General features: G+C 37.8%; 1 protein-coding gene across 5 annotated transcripts in view; it reads right to left on the reverse strand.

Annotated features, from left to right (window-relative positions):
- The window catches only part of LOC139141706 (cytochrome b-245 heavy chain-like), a 35474-nt gene extending 22102 nt beyond the window's left edge, over nt 1-13372 (reverse strand). The window contains exons 1-5 of one of the 5 annotated variants that reach the window (XM_070711310.1): nt 13260-13372; nt 11176-11271; nt 10807-10902; nt 4649-4759; nt 1943-2173 (exon numbers count right to left, since the gene is read on the reverse strand). In XM_070711310.1, the coding sequence (XP_070567411.1) occupies nt 1943-2173; nt 4649-4759; nt 10807-10902; nt 11176-11220 (483 nt within the window). In that variant the 5' untranslated portion in view covers nt 11221-11271; nt 13260-13372. Of the gene's footprint in view, nt 1-1942; nt 2174-4648; nt 4760-10806; nt 10903-11175; nt 11272-13116 lie in introns of all 5 variants that reach the window. The other 4 variants (XM_070711312.1, XM_070711311.1, XM_070711313.1 and 1 more) reach the window with 4 other exon arrangements.
- Nucleotides 13373-18532: the final 5160 nt, after the last annotated feature.

An 18532-nucleotide genomic window follows, 5' to 3' on the forward strand; every position in this document is an offset into this window, starting at 1 on the left:
GCATTATTTCTTGGCATATCAGCCTAATTACAAAAATTCAATAATTGATATGATATTGCTACATGTTGTGAAACAAATTGATGTGCATATATACGACATCGGTCAATGTCCCGTCCATGGCCAGTAGTCAAGAATTCTGCACGTTTTACATTTTTTTACATTTATTCATCCACGAAATACATTCTTTACATTTAATACATTTTCTACATTTATTACACGAAAGGTCTGCACAAAATACATTCTGAGATCAGGTCAGTTTAGCTGGGCTTGCACGAAATAAATTCTTCAAAAATATGACAAAACCGTAACAAAAATGCTGCCCGGCGGCCATAATGGATCACATTGCGAAATACATTAACATGCATATATATGCCATAGTACTTTATCTGTGTACCAACATTGAACGAAATCAGTTCAGGGATAGCTGAGTTATGGTTCAAAAAAATGAAAAATTTGTAACAAAATGGCTGCCCGGTGGCCATATTGGATCGTATCATATAACAGCTATATATATGGCATAGTACTTTATCCTTGCACACAGTTTGAAGAAAATCGGCTCAGGGGTAACAGAGAAACGGCTGCTGATGGACAGACATGACCCAATCTATAAGTCCCCGCCGGACGGCGTCCGCAGGGACTAATAAAGACATACAACGCTTTATTTGTATGTTATTTGCCTGCAGAGGCTGTTTACACTCTTGTTCCTACAACTTCTACTACAACAATTGGTAAGACACAGCCACTCACATTGTGGTCAAATCACTGTAAGCTTTGCTGTTAGACTACAGATGTCTTGATCTCTGTATATTCTCAAATTAGAAAGTCAGACCATTGACACTTTGATGCTAGCTAAGTTGGCCTTAAGATATGTAATTCATTGTAATTCATATACATGGTTTGTGTGAAAAGACTGCCTTAAAATGAAATTTAAAAACTATCTACTGTTGATTGACCAATCAGAGTGCTCAATTCAGGGTGTTTTATCTACTTGTAAAGCCTTGGTCACCAAATTCCAGAAACGAATGACAGCGCCATAGTAAAGTACTGTCCAATCAAAAGTGCACATGTCATATTCTGTAGACATCTGGTACGTTTTAATATTCAAATTTGGTAACACAGCGGAAAAAACCAGCTGCAACACAAAATCTGCTGTGCCCTAGGGCATTTATATAATGTGCCCTAGGGCATTTATAGGATGTTCCATTACACTGGAAGGCTATTTCACAAATAAAAGTTTTAATTCATATCCTAAACATGTTACATTGACAAAGGGGACGGTTGACGTAAACACATTGAAAACGAAAATATATCAGTTAGGGGCGATAGTTTTTAAGTCGGATAAAACCCTCGTACTCGGGCTCTTCTGGTATATAAAGTCCAACCCTACGATAAAATGTCTCGGCCTGCGGCCTCGACATTTTATCGTTGGGTTGGACTTTATATACCAGAAGAGCCCTCATACTCGGGCTTTATCCTATACAGATTCACTGGTGTGGTTAAGTATCAGCAATACCACCTACCTTTACTAATATTGTAACCTGGTAAGTGTGTTAATTGACTTGATGACATTGGCGACATCAATGATGACATTATATAGCTATGTCAAAGGTGACACTGGCTACAAAAGATGACACTAGCAACATCAATGATGACTCTGGCAGCATCAATAATGACCGGGCCAGACAAATGATGACATGGCCAGATAAATGATGGCATTGGCTAAATCAATGATGGCATTAGCTATGTCAATGATGGCATTGGCTACATCAATGGTGGCATTCGCTTAAGGCATTGGTTGCGTCAGTAATGGCATTGGCTACATGAATGATGAAGATGGCATTGGCTACATCAGTGATGGCATTGGTTACATCAATGAAGGCATTGGCTATGTCAATTATGTTACTTATCACTTTCCATTTCTGATAGTGCTGTAAAAACTCACCCCATCTACACCTCTGATTGGATTGAGCCATGTACCACCTTCACTTGTTGGTAAACTACTCAACCTGGATGCCAATGATTCCTCTTCACTGTAGTAAGCCTTCATAAATCCATCAAAATTGAAAAAATGGGCACCAACATGCAGAGCAGTGTGAAGGCATACCATGTAAGCGACTGCCTTGTGGAAAGAAATGTTTTTATCTAGCTGCCGACGAATACTTCTTCTGCAGAACTGGAAAATACAAATTTGTGTCAGAGTTCATATGCACAGTTAAGGAACAAAGCAAATGTTTAGGGACTCCTGCAAGATGACTGGACTCTACAATTTTTATTTTTATTAACTTTCAGAAAAGTTTTGCTTTCAGCATATGTACACTGACAGTCCCTCATACTGAAAGTGTATGTGAATGGGTGTTTCCAAGTTCATGTTGTACTAGCTGTTATGTATCTAGTTTTTCCTAAATGGTGTGTAATTTTCAAATCATTGAAAATAAAATCTGTAACAAAAACAAGCTTTGCCACATTGTTCACTACAAACATCATTTTCAATTTGTAATAGTGCACATAAAATGTACAAATATAATTTTGAGATTAACTATTTATTTATTTATTTCAGGGTATTTCAATAAGCCTAGGTTGGTCAGCTTCTTTCCATTGAGGCCCCCACACAATAAAAACAACATAGGGCCAAAGTCCCTGAAGCTACTATAGACATGGATACAAAATTAAGTATTTCCTGACTGTATGAAATTATCTCACTAAGGTCATCCTACGGACAAGTAAACTAAATATTAAAGCTGTCTGACCAGCGGTTTTGAAAGAACAAGCAACTCAACAGTTGACAGAGCTCTGTTGAGTTATGTAGAGAATAACCTTTTGTGACACATGTATTGATGAAGAAGGTGGATATCTTTGATTAACATTGAGTTCTGTTTAATAAGTTGAGACTGTACATACTCAGAGAAAGCACACTGAAGAGACAAAGGTTTGAAACTTAAGAAGTTCAAGGTCATCAAAAGCATTATAAGGAATCATGTTACACTTTCATTGCACTGTTACACAGATTGCATAATTGCTATAAATAGCACATGAGGAATCTTTATACAGCCCAGCTTTACCATAAAAACCCTATCACTTTGACCACTCTTTTAATTGACCACTCTATTTTTTTCCTCAAAAAGTAATTTTATTTTATCCTTACCAAGTCAACCATAAATGGAAATTAGAACTTTCTCTATCTCTATCTCTATCTCTATTGACTATTTTGAGCAATTTCTTTTAGATAACATACAGGGCACAATAAATGACGGTTCAGAATATGTCAAAGTTGGGATTCAGGAAAGTTGCCTTTACATGTTTTAATCCTCCAAGATGGTAAGCATTTCACTATGAACTGTCAAAAAAAGTTGAACTTTCTGATAATTCTACACTAAAATTATTTTGGCTTTGATGATTTCCTAATTAATTCAATTATTTAAAATTATATTAATTATTTTTTTCTGGGTGAATTGATAGGGTTTATACAGTACAAGAATTACATACAATGTAAGTCAAATTTTGACCAAAAATGACAAAAAAATTCCTTAAAAATACAGATTTGCACATTTCATCACAATTTGAACAAGTCTAAGTTGGGTTACCCCTAGGGACCTGTATACCAAATAACAAAGCTGTCTGACCAGCGTTATGAAGAAGAAGATTTTTACCAAAAACACCTTTTTTGGCATTAATTTGCCTATTTTCAACAATATCAAAAAATTAAAAAAAATAGTTTCTCAAAATCGTATTTTTCATCTACACAACAAATATCAAATCAGTAAGTACTGCGGTTCTCAAGATATTTGAGTGGACGGACGCCTCACAAACGGACATACATACATACATACATACATACATACATACATACATACATACATACATACAGACTGACGACGGACGCCGGACGGATACCCATCCCAATAGCTTCTATAGACTATAGTCTATAGTAGCTAAAAAACAACATACACTCTCGTCAATAAACATGTACAGACAAATAACAAAAACAAATCCAAAAAATTACAAAAGTATCATATAAAAATACAATAGAACCATGTTGTCACAAGAATACACAAGAATCTCTGTAAGAGGTTTTGAAATGTCTAAAAGTTTTGGCCTGTTTTACATATTCTGGCAATGAGTTCCATACGTTTCCACCGCTGTAAGTGAATTTATGTGTTGCATAATATTATGAACTGGTTGAATGTATACACTGTTAGAATTGCTGAAACGTGTACTTGTGAATATTGGAAACCCGTGTAAAGCAATCTAACAAATATGGTGGGGCTATGCTGTGGTAACATTTATACACCATCAAACAGATATGAAAATCTTTCTCTCTGCTAGCGAATTTGCCTTACTTTACATGACAGGGTGTGTGGGTGACAATTTAGAATCAATTTACCTGCTCTATTATGTAGTATTTGAAGTTTTGACAATAGCTTACTAGTACAGTTTGACCAGATGATATCCCCATAATCAAATATTGGCAATACTACAGATGTAACTAACATTTTGGCAGTTTTCTGGGGTAAAGCAGACCTGATCCTGTGAATTATACCAAGCCTCTGTGATATTTTTGCACTCATTTTGGCAATGTGTGACTCCAAGGTGAGAAGCTGGTCAAACCATAAACCCAACTATACTATTACAATGTATGTTGTACACTTACCCCACATGATCCACGCAGGTAGGAGACCAGATTTCTACAGACTGGTAACAGAATGAGCATGCAGTTGAAATTTAAACAGGCAGCACTGGCTCTGGCAACTCCTAATGAAGGCTACCAATGAGAAAATCAAGACAAATCAAATGGTAATCTGAGGCTGAACTATCATACTCCAATTCCAAGTACAGCTTAAACCACAAGACTGATTTCCCAAGACATATAGCACCCAACTAGCTACTGGAGGCCTATAGCCAGTAACACACAGCCCTGCCATGCAGAGCTTAACTACTGCAGAACATTTTTATATGGACGAAGCCCAGGTTGGAACATATACCCGGGGAGTGAATCAGATTTCTGGGGATGAAATTCTTAGTCTCACCATTGTTTCATTCAGACGTGATTTGAAAAAAGTAGAAGTATGTCTCGTCGGATTGAAACAGTATCGTACGGCGTATTCAGGCAGTCATGACCAGAGGACCGCGCATACACAGCATGCAGTTAACCCACAATGTACGCGTCAGTCGCCAAAGTATATTGCTTCAATCTGGCGATCACCTCAATACTAACATGACAGTCTGCTGAAGTTTCTTCCTTTCTATGCCCACAGTCCATGGGCAAGTAAGTCTACATGGAGGCACAAACGTGACAAAAACAATCCGCTATTTAGCCAATAGGTCACAGTGAGCGAGAGAGACTGTGAATAAACACTGTCGTCGGCAAATGACTCTGTGATTGTTGCAGCTTGTAGGTATTTGAAATGTCCTTCTGAAATACGTGCTCTTTTGCAGTAAAGAACAGTATATCAAAGAACAAGATTGGTCATCAAGGTCTGCATGCAAAGCTGACTGTCAAAAAGTAATTTCAGCAAATGGCATTGATAGTAAGCTTGGGTGAATCCCAAACACTGCGTCCTTGATCTGGAGCCATATAATTATAAGCAGGATGTGTCACTGTGTGTTTTTTTTCACAAGCAGATGTTCACAGCAGAGAACAGCAGAGTTAATGGTCATGACCATTTATTCTTTCTCGCCATGGTTTTATTTATCATGTCTAAAACTAAGATGGAATATATGCATAGTCACCTATTCATTCAGATAGTGTCTCGTATCAAACAAAATTCATGAAAAATACCGTCAATGACGCTGTACCTTCTCTAATGTGTGGCCAGGTCAGGTAATTGGTTGTTGGCATGGAGTTATTGGTAAATAGTTGATGATGTAGGGGCATGAGGTGAGATATGGACCCAAAGAACCCAAAAGATGATTAAATACATCAATCAAAAAAAATTCTAAGCTACAGTATAAACTGCCTAAAGATAGTTCAGTGTGGAAAAAAGGTTAAATAATTCAGAAATAAGAATTAACAGTCCAAAATAGTAATGATGCACTTCCCTACTGACCTGAGTGCATGTGAAATACACAACCTGGCATCTGTAAATTAAATGTATACCAAGTGATCATTTTAAGTCACTTTTAACTGTTTTTAAGGGATATTCCAAAGAGTCCTGTGGAAATGATGAAAATGCTTATCTGGTCTTGTGTTTGTAAAACCTCATGGCTGATAATTGTCATAGTATTCAAAAGAAATTGAAAGTGAAGAAATTACTGTTTTTAATAGGCATATTTTCCTTGAAATACATGACCGTGTAAAGATATATGCTAAAAGTGTTTAAGAGTAAATTTCTTTTCAAAAAATAATTTAATCTGTGACCAAAGGATTTTTATTCTTTGAGTTTACAGATTCAAACATTGCAATTTGTTCAATCATCTTGTGCAGTGCAAAATTTATAAAATGACTGAAAAATAAAAAAAATTGGCAGAATTACAGTCTTTGTGATGTAAAATCATGGGTTGACATCACGATAATTGTTAATCTGTTCGAAGTACTTTCTATAATTTAAAAAAATAAAGTTCATACAGAAACGGTAACATATATTGTCAGCAATGTAGTGTTAATTTTGACTTTACATCAAAATATGCCTTTGCTGGATACCAAATATGTGGGCAAAATATTAAAATCAGCCGTGTTCAGCAAAATCCACACAACAGCATTGATCCTTTTCTAATTTGATTTGATTTGCTTATGTTATCCTTGTATGACAGTCAGTACAATATGGAACTTGAACACAACACAGTGAATAAGTATGCTGTAAATGAAATGGTGTGGCTGCATCCACATGCAGCATAAGAGTGCCTTTGTCTCTCATCCCTCATTTCCAGCCTGTCCCATCCCTGAAAAAATAGTTTGGTCTTATATTTATAATGTTAATAATTTCTGTATTGTTTAAAATGTGCGCATCTCAAAAACTTTTGATCATAAACATTTTCATTGCTTTTTTATAGCTGACCAGTCAGTTAACCTGTTTATTTTGAATATTTGCGCATTTTTCTCAGTATTTGACATTTTCAGAATAGCTTCTTATTCATTATGTCATTTTCTAAAAGTTAAAGTGCTCCTTTGTGTGGTCAAGCTTTCCACAAGCATCAAATGTTGTACTTCATATAGGAAGGTCTGCCTCTAGAGGGCGGGCATCATGAATAGTGTTTGTTAGTTATTTCCTCCACATAAACTTCTGATTGTACTGTAACATTGAACATGGCCGACGTCCGATTTTCCTGTCTAAAACTTTCACTCATTTTCGTTCATATGACTCTGAAACTCAAGGCAACGATTGGGAAGAAAGAGTTATCTTGAAATATTGAGGTACTCGCCGATATTTTGCAAAGTTAAATGAGAAAAAATGCGAGGAAAATGCCGACAGGCTTACACAATGACCGTTTTCAGACTCAGAGGCATATGATCATCTGCAGATTATGCAACAGGCCCATATCACGTGAGGCCATGAGGGGATATCCACGCAACTCAGTACCAAACACTAGCGCACACAGGGTGAGCAAACACAAAGTGAGTACCCCTAACGTCAGCTCAGTAGTCTGTAATAGATCGTAGTCAACTAAGAACCTTGGAGAAAGCTTACATGTAAGACTGTGGCTATGCTGCTAAGTCCCTTTTGATTTTTGTCACAGCTCAAAATCGTTCTCCTACACCTCAACCTGAACCACGAACACCCCCACCAGTTTATGATATGACCCATCACAATGGCATATAACGTCAACGGATCTTGACAGACGGAAGTATTGACAGACGGAAGTAGTTGACACCAGCATACTGGTTTTTAACTCTAATACCTTCTCTGTCTATAAATAGACACGAGAAGGTAAAAATGGCCGACTTTGTCCCTTTATGGTCAACACAGGAGATTCATGAATATGCAAATGAACTTCCAGTGTGATGTCACACTCATCAAACTTTCAGCATGACCAAATATAAGTAAAACTAATGTACCACAGAAGAATTCAGTGCATTCATTTTTGATAGATAGCCTAATCACAGAATTTCTTTAAAATTGTAAATAAGCTATTCATCAAGATGTCATGCTTGTAAATTTCCGGCATAAGCAAAATTAAGTGCCATAAAGGAACCTTGGGAAGCCTGATTAAATTTAGTGCATTTAGTTTTTGAGATATAGCTATCTACACAAAGTCATTAAATATGCTTGTGACCTAATTATAATAAGTCACATTCGTCAAACTTCCAAAATGACTAAAGTTGAGTATATAACCAATGTATAATTGTAGAAGTCCAATCAAAGTCTGTTTATTCTGTTTTGGTGTATGACCAATTACAGAAAGTTATTAAAGATACAAACAATTTAATAATGAGCATCAGATGCAGCCAACTGGTAAATTTAATCAATTTCACAAAATCATCACAAAACATGTTTTGAAGGCTGATATACCTATTTTACATATTTTTGACCTTGACCTAAAATTTGGAGGGGAAGTAGAGATGTTCATAACTGCCCCTCCACTGGCATACACGGAAAATGTGCCCTCCTACTGAATTTTGATGCCCACTGCCCTCTCCCCACTACTGAAACTCCCCGTTAGAACTAGATGCCCACGAGGCAATCCAGATCAACACAAAACTGTGCCAGCAGTTAGCAGTATACCTTGGAACATTACTCCCCTCTAAGTTAGGCGCTTAATCTCCACTCAAGTTCTATCATCAACGTTTACCACAGCTTTCCCCTCCCTCTACGTATTTTCCGGTACCCACTGTTGAAAATTTTCTCCCCGCCTGAAAATAATGAAATTTCTTTCCCACCCACAGTAAATATTGACTTTTTCTCCCCATCCGCTGATTAATTTTTAAATTTGCCCGCCCGATGAAAAACTGCGCACGAACACCTTTTTGCATGAACAGCTTAGTTGGCAGCACCCGGAGCATGTCATACAAACCATACTTTCAGCATAATGAAAACTAAGTATCATCAATGTACCACAGAAATCTGCTAAATTTCACCACATTAACCTTCAATATACAGCCTAATTACAGAAAGTCATATAATATGCAAATGTGCTAATGATCCGAATGTCTGCTCATCAAACTTTCAGCATAAAGAGACTTAAGTTTGTTCAATGAGTAGCACAGGTCAGGTCAAAATCACTGCATTCAGAGTATTCATATTGTGCCTTAATTACAGAAATAGCTAATATATGGTGCTTTATCACATAACTAAACCTAAATATGTTCAATAAATCTCAGATGTCTGGTTCAATTCCTTAAATGCTGTCATTGTTTTCTCCAGGTTTCCCTTACAAGGGGAATGTTGCCCATGCTTGAAAATTTCGGGGGGGGGGGGGGAAGAGGGGGGGGGAGATGGGGATGGGGGCTGTGATCTGTGATTGAGGGGACTAATACATTATGCAAATATAAGTTATGCAAATTAAGATTTCTTCATGGTCCTAGAAAATTAAGGTTAAACCATTATTCAAATATCAAATAAAGACACTCCTATTTCTTTCTTTTTTCTAACCAGTAAATTTTCAATAAATTAGAAGCCTACACAAATCATTCACACTTCATTCATTTCAGTTCAAACACAGTTTTGCAATCTGAAGGCAAACTCTGGTTGACAATCTTTCAGCTGTATCACAAACTTCTGCAGATAGGAACCTTATATGACTTTACTGTGGCTACAGATAGTTGATTACATCAACTGTATGATGTTACACCATAGACAGTAATCAAGAATTTGAATGCTGCCATAAATACTCTGTGTATAAATCATAATCTCAAACCTCATTGTGGGAGGGCAACATGTCACAAGCTTGTGATTATTTGAATGGGGATTTAGAACAGACAGGAATTAGAGCAATTGCATGTCCTGGAGAAAACACTGTGAAGTATTGATAAATGGCCTAATTTGTGAATTTAACTAAATATGCAAATGATATATGGTCACACTATCATCCTCATCAAACTCCGAGCAAATCTGGACCAAAGTATGACCAATATACTCCTGAGGTCTGATGAAATGCACTGCACTGCATTTCAATGTATAGCCTATATACAATATTTAAATAATATATGCATTTGAGCTTATAATGTGTGAGCTGTACCTTTTTGCACTGTAAGACCAAAGAATAATTTGAGTGCATGCTCAGTTACATCAAATTTGTTGCACTAACTCTCAATATGGATGGAACTCATTGCATAAATCAATGAATTGTGCAAATGAATGTTAATCACACCAACCAAAATCTCATCAGATCTTGATATTGTCATGATTCACACCAACCAAAATCTCATCAGATCTTGATATTGTCACGATTATACCACCAAGCATGTATATCTGACCAACAATTTTTAAGTATGACTGGAACAAAATCCATACATGGACAGGCAGATGGAATGACGCACACACAGTGTGGCAACATTGGACACCATGGGTCTAATAGGCCCACTGTGTCTGAAAATTATTATTCACAATTCTTAAACAGGATAATGTATGTGTCAGTTGATACATGTCACCATTTACAATCAACTTGGAAAAGTTCAGCACCTGAAAGAAACCTTGAGTAGTTTTATTTCATTTTGAATGCAGATAAAAATTTACAGTGATGGGGTATTTGAATGTGGGTAAAAACTCTGAGTGACACGGGATTTCACATAGAATTGTTGATGAATACATTCCAATAGCTGTGCTACACCTGAACATGAAGTTTTATGATATTGACACTGAATAAATAACGAAGGACAGGGTAATTGCAGGGGTCTTTAAATTGACAAGACGTTGATTCTTACATAAAACTTACCCCAGTGAGTACATTGGTGTAATAATAGACAATACCATTTTCATATTTGAAGAATATGCCGATCCATAGACCAATGTTGATTGCATACCAGAGCAACTGAACAGACGAAACAAAACAGCCATGATTGACATCAACTTTCATTCATTCTTTGCATGTTTCTATGAAAGCTGTAAAATTCCTCTTTCTTTTGATAACCCATTGTCTGAATGTCATAAATACCGCTATGATGACATGTTCCAGACTTCAAGCAAATATAAACAAAGTCAAGAAGTGATGTGGAAACCTACATGAGTGGAACTGCATGCAGTCTTATATATGAATATGTCAGCTCAGTGAAAACATTATTTGTTACCTTAGCATGCTACTTACCAAGAATAACCATTTAGGTCCTTCGTTGACAATCCAGTCACCCATGTCCTTCAACTGTACTATAGTCTGTGTGTACTCAACCTGTGAGTTGAACAACTATGGAAGATGGATAAGATAAAGCAATATGTTAAAATACAAGTTCATCTCTAGGGAGTCACACTGGTAAAATTTTGCATTTTAGTTTTAAAGGTAGGATTTGAGCCCTAATAAGTTCTTCAACAAAAATGACTTCACATTTTTCATGCTTTGAACTAACCTGTGATCAATTAAGGGCCCCTTACTGGAACCTTTTTAATTAATATTTAATTTGTCCACTATTTGTGTTTCGTATATCAATTGCAAGTTCTTGTTCTACTTTCCAAGGTATGGTGAAACACTATTTAGTTTGAGTCAACAAAACACCTCTACATATTAAATGCCTTATAATTGTTTACATTTGAATTCTGATCAAGACTGGAATATCTTTAGATTTTGTCCCCAAGTTATTCATTTATTCTTTCTCTCCATGGTTTTATTTATCGTGTCTAAAACCGGGATGGAATGTATTCCAACCCTTTTTATGCATAACCAGATGTCAAGAACTGTTGTAAGAAAAATGTGATTGTGAAATATTAGAGTATGTTGCTTTCCAATACTGAATTCTCATATTAAGAGGAAACAGAAAAGTATCAGGAACTTGTCATGCTTTTCCTATGAACTGCAGATTTTTAAATGATTTTGTACACTTTGCAAAACAGACTTTCAATTTACAGACATAAAGATATTTCTGACATATATCTCTGATATATTAATTTACTGCACCAGAAGTGCACGCTAAAAAATATTAAACATCCAGATATCTCTGATATATATATATCTGATATATGAAAGTCATGCAGCTGAATTAAGGGCATGTTGAAAAATATGTTTGATATTTTAAAGTAATGCACCTGAAGGGCCTGCCAAAAAATTTTAAACATACAGATATCTCAGATATATATATGTCTGATATATCAAAGTTTTGCACTAGGATGGGGCTCTGAAAAATATGTCGTAAAGTTACGTGCCCAAAGGGCACGCCAAAAATTCAACTGAATGATGAAATTTGTGGCTGACAGACTACATTTTATGCAAGTATGAGCCCGTAACAAAATTCAAAAACACACTGCCCCCCACTTATTGGGCATTTCAAAAACATGGTGACCCCCTATCACCAAAGTCAAAAACAGGGTGACCCCCATGAATCCACCGCCTTCCCCCCCCCCCGCCAAACAAACTGACCAGTCCCTAAATTGCAGCCAGCAATAGGACTCGTATGCAATCTGATTAAAATCAGATGTAGAGTACGGCGACGTCTTCTTATGCGTACGCGGTATTCTCTCGCTGTCGCCTCTGAGAGGCCACAGCGAGAGTATACCGCGTACGCATAAGAAGACGTCGCCGTACTCTACATCTGATTTTAATCAGATTGGACTCGTATGTTGTTGGAAATTTAAACTTCATTTGCACAACCTTTGAGGGCGGTTTTCACCTTCCACATTTGTTTGAGAAGCTGAAGCAATTATGCTCGCTCTGATACCAGCATTCTATGATGGGGTAGGCTACGGATTCATATGAAAAAAAAAACAACCTCTAAAATCGTCCAGTGCCCCGTCCCAGATTGAATACATGATTCTTGTTTTGGATATCGGTTAAAATTACAACTTTCGCAAGCTGACTGAGCACGACGACGGCAATTTAACGCCATCGCCCTGACGAGCACACTTTGTGGACACTTTGATCAAGAACGCACCATGCAATGCAATGGCACTATATGAACCTGCGAAGGTCCCGACCACCACGGACACAATGATAGCTGCATCAAGGTAGCAGTGAGCTGCAACTTTAATCGAGGAAGAAGAAACGACGACAACAAGCCGCTAAATATGCGTTCTTTCTTTGGTCACTTAACGAATAAATTACCAGAAATTCCTAGTCGCTGTTTAGGAGACTACTGGAAGAAAACGCAAATGTTCCATAAATTTTAGCCAGCAACAAAAATATGCCACAAAGTGCAGTTGATTTAACTGGGTCGTTGTTACTTTCCAGAACATGAAATGGCTTACAAGTTACCGGTATCTTCTCTTATTGTCACATCCGCAGGCAGGATCTGTAAATTTCCCTTTGTTTGTGAACGCCCTCTGTACGACACTTCCGTGTTTGTTTATTTGTTCATTGTTTCATTCCGTAACACTTGTGTCAGATTCGTTACTTTTTGCCGATGACATGAAGATTTATCGTATCATTGATTCGGATAATGACTCTTTAATGCTGCAATCTGATATCGATAGAATTGTCAGCTGGTCCGACACTTGGTTATCGAATCTTAATCCTACTAAATGTAAAGTTCTTTCTGTTTCATTGAAAAGAAATGTTCATATTTTCCCTTACAAACTCGACACTCATGCATTGAGTAGAGTCAGTAGCATGAGAGATCTCGGTGTTATTATTGACCAAAGATTATATTTTTGTGACCATGTAAATAACATGATTCAAGGTGCTAGAAAAGCTCTCGGTTTTATTATGAGGAATAGCCATTGTATTAACAGTGAGCACGTTTTAAAATTATTGTACTTTACCTTGGTAAGGTCTAAGCTTGAATATGCTTCTGTTATTTGGAACAGTATAAGTAAACACCAGTCTGATAGAATTGAAAGAGTACAGCATAAATTTTTAACATTTCTTCATAAAAGAATTACTGGTTTTTACAGTGATGACATTGACTCGTTGTGCAATATTTACAATTTACAGTCATTAAAATCAAGGAGGACTATTTTTGATCATATATTTTTATATAAATGCATAAATGCGAAGTTCAATGTTAATGCTTTAGCTTCATTTTTTAGTCTTCATGTACCAAGGTTTTCAACGCGGCGTACTACTTTGTTTCATGTGCCATTTGGTAGAGTTAATTGTGTTCGTGACTCTCTTTTTAGTAAAATTCCGAGACAATTTAATTTGCTTTTAAACGAATCATTGACATTGCATTGAAAATCCCTTTTCTGTAAATCTAAATGGTTTTAAAAATGTTTTAAAACATTGTTTTCTCAGTATTTGTTAAAGTCTTGTCTTCATGTTTTAACTCTGTTTCTGTATTTTTACTAACAGTCTTCCATAAATGGCCTCGGCTGTGGAAGTCACCAAAAAAAAAAAACCAAAAAAAACACAGGGCCCTCCTCCACATACTGCTTTGCCACAGGCGCTCCTTAGCTGGGTAGTCTGCTAAGTAGATCGATTTTCGGATCGATCTATTGATCCCGTAGTCGATATGCCCGCCACTGCAACCTAAATATATTTAGGCAACCTAAATACTATTTAGGTTGCAGTGGCGGGCATATCGACTACGGGATCACTAGATCGATCCGAAAATCGATCTACTTAGCAGACTACCCAGCTAAGGAGCGCCTGTGCCATTATACTACGCGGCGGCCGCTATGTGTCACTACACTCGTAACCGTGCACTCATGCATCAGCCTTAGATCTTGAACAACAGGCTGAAATACCATGAGCGTTTATTATAATAAAATAATAGGTTTCTCAAGAATGCGAATAGCCACTTATGGAGGCTTTGTTTACCAGCGATATACTGAATACTTTAGTATTCCTTCGGGAAGTAAAGAAATAAACTTGAATAAGGCCCTAAACTACACGGGGCGAAATTCTAAAAAATAGCACAAAGTTAGAGATAGTGTCTAATACAGTGCAAAAGCAAGCTTATCAAGTTGTGCTGACAAATTCCAGCGCTATCTCTGCACACCATGCATGGCAACATAATCAATAATTTTGACAGGAAGTGTCTGTCACCATTTTTCGAATGAATACTTTGAGGGGGTCAACTTTTACATTTCTTACGTTTCTTAACAAAGCCATAGCCTGCGGGGGGGAGAGGCAGCTGCCCCCACCCCCGCCTAGCTGGAATGTTTGGGAAAATGCAAATTTTTCGAATACACATAGATGTTGATAAATTTGCTAATATTTCCGGGACGATTCCCAGCAAGCGTGCTTTGAATTGATTGATGGTTTACTAACGTCTAGCGTTTCTGTACTTCACTTGTACTGACTCTTCGCTGTTGTTTACATGTCATTGCTCTGGTTTATGGTCAACTGAATGAAGTGTTCCTTTTTGCAGTGCGCTGGATAAAATGTAGCTCTTTCGTGAGGGGAAAATGCAAAGAGAAGCGCACTCACACGGTTACGTGTGGTTCGATATCGTATACCGCCGGCCGCTATGTATTGAACCACATGTAATGTGCGCGCTCACATGGCCTTAGTCTGGCAGAGACCCTGCGATTCGCGTTCTTCCCTGTTGGAACACGCGCGCGCCCTTCAGAGACGCGACGCGGCGACCGGTCGGATTTCTGCCTGATCCGGGTACTTTATAGAACTCCACACATCCGTCAATCAAAACAAAAATGACAAGTACCATAGCCAAATAGATAGACTTGGTTCAAGTCTGTGATTTGTGAATGTTTGAGTGGAGTGAACGCAATGATTTGTATTTTGCTTTCATGTGAAACGCGCGGGTGAGTGGCCGCGATGAGTAGGGTGAACGCGATGAGTGGGGTGAACGCTATACAGTAGTCTCGGTTACCCAGACTCCTCTGCGCTACCGGCGAGAGCGGTAGCGCAGAGGAGTCTGGGTAACCGAGACTAGCTATACAGCGGAGTTTAGAAACTAACTCACTACTGCGCAGACTCAAACGTGACACATTCAATCGCTGGGAAAACCTGGCGTGAGCTGCCAAATTCCGGATAGGTTTGTACGAAATAGGAGAGACACAAGAGAAACTATTATAAATGATTTTATTTTTTTTAAATTCACCGACTTGAACCAAGTCTACCAAATAGATTAAAAATGAAAAATAAAAATATACCGCGTATATAAGTCTATCAGCTACTAGTATATATTCCCTCCGCCCAGTTAGATAGGTTTTCTTTTGACATCACTACCCTTATGAATATTCATATACTTGCAAGAACCGACAGTCGCTGTGTCTGGCAGCGCGTGCTCACAGCTGCAGCACAGCCTTCGAATGCAGGCCCATCGCGGCGCGCACAAAACAAGGCACAGCGACTGTGGAGAGTCTAACATGGCCTGTGCAAGTAATCGAACACAGTAGTCGCTTTCATTTGAATGCTGCAAGCTAAACATCCGTTTGCCAAAAATGTCAGATAGTGAAAGTCCGCAGAAACTACGTCGCGTAGCAGTAAATTTGACATTTGTCAGGAAGCAGGCAGGGTAAGAATACTATTTTGTAGCAGGTCGTATCAATACATCGATCGCAGTGACCATACGAGCGCATTCGCTCCAGCGTAATCTTTTAAGGTAGTATGGGCCTCGAAAGTGACAGACTTAAACTTTTGCTCAAACTTTCCTGAATGACTCTTTCAACCATTCTCTTACCAAAATAACAATAAAAGTCAGGGGTCACCTTGCAAAGTTTTGAAATAGCGAAACAAATCACCCAACGTTTTGCGATATTTGAGTTCAAAACGACTTCCATCCCTGTGATAACTCTATGAGGGAAATTAAATGAAATAAACATTGACCTTTCCGAAAATGAGCAACAAACCAGCGTGTATTGAAAAGAAATACGTGAAAATATTCTATTTTAATGTCTTTTGAACAAAACTAAAATTATGAAGGGGGAATAACAGCTCTTCTTAACTGCCCTCGGGCTATGATTTGTAAATTTCTCTCCCGCCCGCTTTAGCCCCGCTTCCCACAAGGCTCCAAACCACGGTCTCCCGCCTCCCCTAGCCTGCCGCACTGAGAACCTCACCACTGCCTCTTTGCCCACTCTTCCTACAGAATTTTTAAAACTTGCATGTTACAACCGACCCCTGCTCACTACCCGTCTGCTGTGCAAAAGAATCAAAATTTATCCGCCCCTAAATCGAGAAATAAATACCTGTCTACCGTTCGGACCTTGACCGATCCTATACGGCCAAAAATAGTCAGCCCGACCGCAGAAAAATCGTTTGTGAACAGCGTTGTGTCATGATTCAAAGTTGAGACAGTGAGCGCAGTTCCAACAAAATGGCAGATCTATCTTAGCTGGTACCCCTTTGATATCAATCACTGTGCAATAGTTTATTGGTGGGAATAAATATATTTATGTCATTTTTGTCAATGGGACTTTCTTGACTACAAAACATCCTCATAGCTTGAGTGGGAGATAGGAGAACTGTGTTTCGAGTGTCTGGTGTCTAGTGCTCTGAGTAAAATATTTGCAGTCACGATGAAACGAATGGACGCGTTTTGTGAGAGGGGTACAATTGTTTTGTTATAACGTTTTCGGAATGAATAGCTATGTAATGAAAACGGGCTTATAGACTAATTATTTTTCGATAAGGTTTTGATGAAGAACGTTAAAAGGTGTCCTTATCCCATTTTACATAAAAACCGTTGGACGCGTTTTGCCACGGATTAGTTTTGCACACCAAGTGCGACTTCCTCCCTGCTGTGACCTTTGCAGTTTTGAACAATCTTCCCGGGATTTTGGTTATCTTGCCAGTTCTGTTCCACAGTCAACCTGCTTTAAAAAAAAAACCGGTAAAACAGACAGTTTTGTATGAAAAACAGACAAACAATTGACAAGGCTGGTTGGCAAGACACAACATTACAACAACTATAGTGTCTATTGAGTTCCTATCGTCATCAATAACACTTCAAATGACGATGTAGGAGAAGAACATTAAAATTTCTCAATTTATTTTTAAGTCCCTTCTATAAAGTCCTTATATTTTTATTTGTGACAACGTATTAGCCCAAATACCTCGGTGTACTCCGCATCATATATGATACAAATAGGTTTACATAATACCACAGACAAGTGAAAAAATATCGATGGAAATTGGATTAAACTGATTAAATTTCCAATTAAAAGTTACATTTGACTGATAGGGCTAGTGATCAGCCGTAGACAAAACTAACAAAGCACATTAAAATGTCACGTACACATGATATTGTAATTTTCAGACAAGTTTATTGATTTCTTAGGGTCAACGTAAGCAACCGAAATATCTCAAGTTTTGGCGCCACAGATCAGAACTGAAAACAGGTTTTAAGCGATAGCATTAGCTTATTCTGCATGGGTATACCCAGCCTGTTCATAACGTAGACATGTTTTTGGGCAAAGGAACATTTTTTAAAAGCTCGAAATAAAGCTCGAAATTATATAGGAGCTGTAGGTGTGAGGAGACATGTCTGACTTCACTCAGGGTCAGTTATGTCCTCGTTGCCTGTTGGAAATCTGACCAAATGCTGCAAAATTGTATGGCTTGACTGTTGACTACTTGCAGATGCCGTTGAGTTGAGAACCCTTCGAAACATTCA

Source organism: Ptychodera flava, chromosome 10 (assembly GCF_041260155.1).
Source record: "Ptychodera flava strain L36383 chromosome 10, AS_Pfla_20210202, whole genome shotgun sequence".
NCBI lineage: Eukaryota > Metazoa > Hemichordata > Enteropneusta > Ptychoderidae > Ptychodera > Ptychodera flava.